Source organism: Sinocyclocheilus rhinocerous, unplaced genomic scaffold (genome assembly GCF_001515625.1).
Source record: "Sinocyclocheilus rhinocerous isolate Xijiao unplaced genomic scaffold, SAMN03320098_v1.1 scaffold507, whole genome shotgun sequence".
In the NCBI taxonomy this organism is placed as follows: Eukaryota; Metazoa; Chordata; class Actinopteri; order Cypriniformes; family Cyprinidae; genus Sinocyclocheilus; species Sinocyclocheilus rhinocerous.
The window spans coordinates 36293-38513 of NW_015649561.1; the positions used below are offsets into that span (position 1 = coordinate 36293).

General features: G+C 38.1%; 1 protein-coding gene across 3 annotated transcripts in view; it reads right to left on the reverse strand.

The window, feature by feature from the left end:
• Positions 1-2221, reverse strand: part of ppp1r7 (protein phosphatase 1, regulatory (inhibitor) subunit 7) — a 13363-nt gene that overhangs the window by 4436 nt on the left and 6706 nt on the right. For all 3 annotated transcript variants that reach the window (XM_016515427.1, XM_016515425.1, XM_016515426.1), the window contains exons 6-8: positions 1448-1610; positions 1213-1329; positions 1023-1127 (exon numbers count right to left, since the gene is read on the reverse strand). In XM_016515427.1, coding sequence (XP_016370913.1) covers positions 1023-1127; positions 1213-1329; positions 1448-1610 — 385 coding nt within the window. The remainder of the gene's footprint in view (positions 1-1022; positions 1128-1212; positions 1330-1447; positions 1611-2221) is intronic.

The window sequence follows — 2221 nt, forward strand, 5'->3', positions numbered from 1 at the left end:
GCTTAATATAACGTAAATGATGTCTCTTCCTGAAATATGTAGTAGAAGACCCATTAAAGATTTATGTTATTTTAAAAATCACATCGTTTTATACATATTGTGGACTATGGGGGGCGCCATTATTCTGATGACATAAAATGGTTGCACTCGGTGAGCTACTGCCGCTACCTGTTGCTAATTTTACCACAACCCAACTCGGAATAGACAACCCGGAAAATAAAATACTGTTATGATGGCCACAGCTACTGAAAGAGCTTACAGGTGGAGATGGATAAGCATAGGCTTAAACCAAATGCTGTACCATCGATTTTTCCCCACATGGAGTCTAAACGCCCCGGATCTCGAGGAAAATCTGCGCTGAGAAACTCCTCTAGCGGCCGCGCGTCATGATTAGCGTCGGCATGTTTACAGGATGACATAGCGTTTCTCAGCCGTTTGTAAGCTCTTTCAGTAGCTGTGGTCTACTAAAAGACTCAAAGGCATCAGGACTAAAGTGGAGTGAAAAAAGAAGCGGGTCTTTAGGAAGTTTTATTCGTCCACAGGCATCTTCCCATTCTTTTCTCCTCTTCTTGTGAAGTCTTGCATTGCTTCTCTTGTTGCCCTTCGACTGAAAATTACAACCAAAAGTCACACAATGTGATATCGTATCAGTATTTTATTTTCTGAGTTGTGTATTCTGAGTTGTGTTGCGGTAAAAAGCCAAAGACTATAGAAATAAGCGCCAGTAGCTCACCGAGTGCAACCATTTGACGTCATCGACGCAGAATGTACTGTGCACATAAAATAATGGCGCCCCCCATAGTCCAAAAACCATGTCGATTTTTTAAAATAACATACTTCTTTCATGGGGTTTCTACTATATATTTAAATAAGAGACATCATTTACGTTATATTAAGCTATACATGTCTTAATACCCGGGGATCCCTTTAAGGCACAGATATTTTGTGCCAACATTCTGTGCATAAATTTAGAATTGACAAGAAAAAGTATGGCATCTGTGGGCAACCATGGTAGATCTTACGTTGTTCTCCAGGCCCTCAATGACTTCAACGCCATTATGACTCAAGTAAAGTTCTCGCAGATTCCCAAGATTCTGCAGTCCTTCCAACTTCGTGATGCGGTTACTCTGTCAGACAGGAACAGATGTTAACACCCAACAGAGAAGGCAAATTTGGCTTTAAAAAAAAAATGCGTTTCCAGCACAAACGCACCTGGATACTGAGAACCGTCAGACTGTGCAATCCATCAAGGTTCTGTAGCCGAGTGATTTTATTCGTGCCAAGGAACAAACTCTCCAAAGTAGTAAGAGAATCCAGATTCTCAATAACCTAAAATTTACATAACATAAGCATACATAAAATTCAAGCCAGGACACAGAGAAATGTTAAACGGTAAGCAAAGAAGAATATGTAACACAAAGAGCAGATGTGGTCTTGGATGTCTCACCCTGATGCGGTTAGACCCCAGCTCAAGCATCTGGAGGCTCGTCAGTTGATCGAGGTTGGCAATGCTTGTAATCTTATTATGAAGCAAGAAGAGCTTCTTGATTTTTGTGAGACACTCCAATCCCTCGATCTTCCTCAATAAGTTGAATGATACATCTAGCTGCCTGCAAATCACAATCACAAATGAGAAAACTGCATGTATTTGAACTTTCTCAATTCTTCAAGTACAAAAGATAAAAAAAAACTACTTAGAATCCAGTTTAAAATTCTTAATGTATTCTTTCTATTCATGGTTTCATACGGTTTTGAAAAACTGTCATTAATTCAGCAGTTTTTTTTTTTTTTGCAAAACAATCATGCTAAATTACATTTTCCTTTCAAGATTTCTATTGGAACAAAAAAAGAATAATAATAAAAAAAAAGCTTCTTTACTAAGATATTAGGGCAGTTATCCTGACATCTGTGTCCCCCAAAAATATCACAATGGATTTGAATACAAAAATTAAAAACATGCAACCCTTTACAGACACCTTGGCAATTTAATCACCATTGGCTAGTAAATTCTTTAGTTTAGACTGTAAATATTTTATTATATCTTTTCATGTGACAACACTGAAGAAATGACACTTTGCTACAATGTGAAGTAGTGTGTACAGCTTGTATAATGTAAATTTGCTGTCCCCTCAAAATAACTCAACACACAGCCATTAATGTCTAAACCACTGGCCACAAAAGTGAGTACACCCCTAAGTGAAAATATCCAAATTGGGCCCAA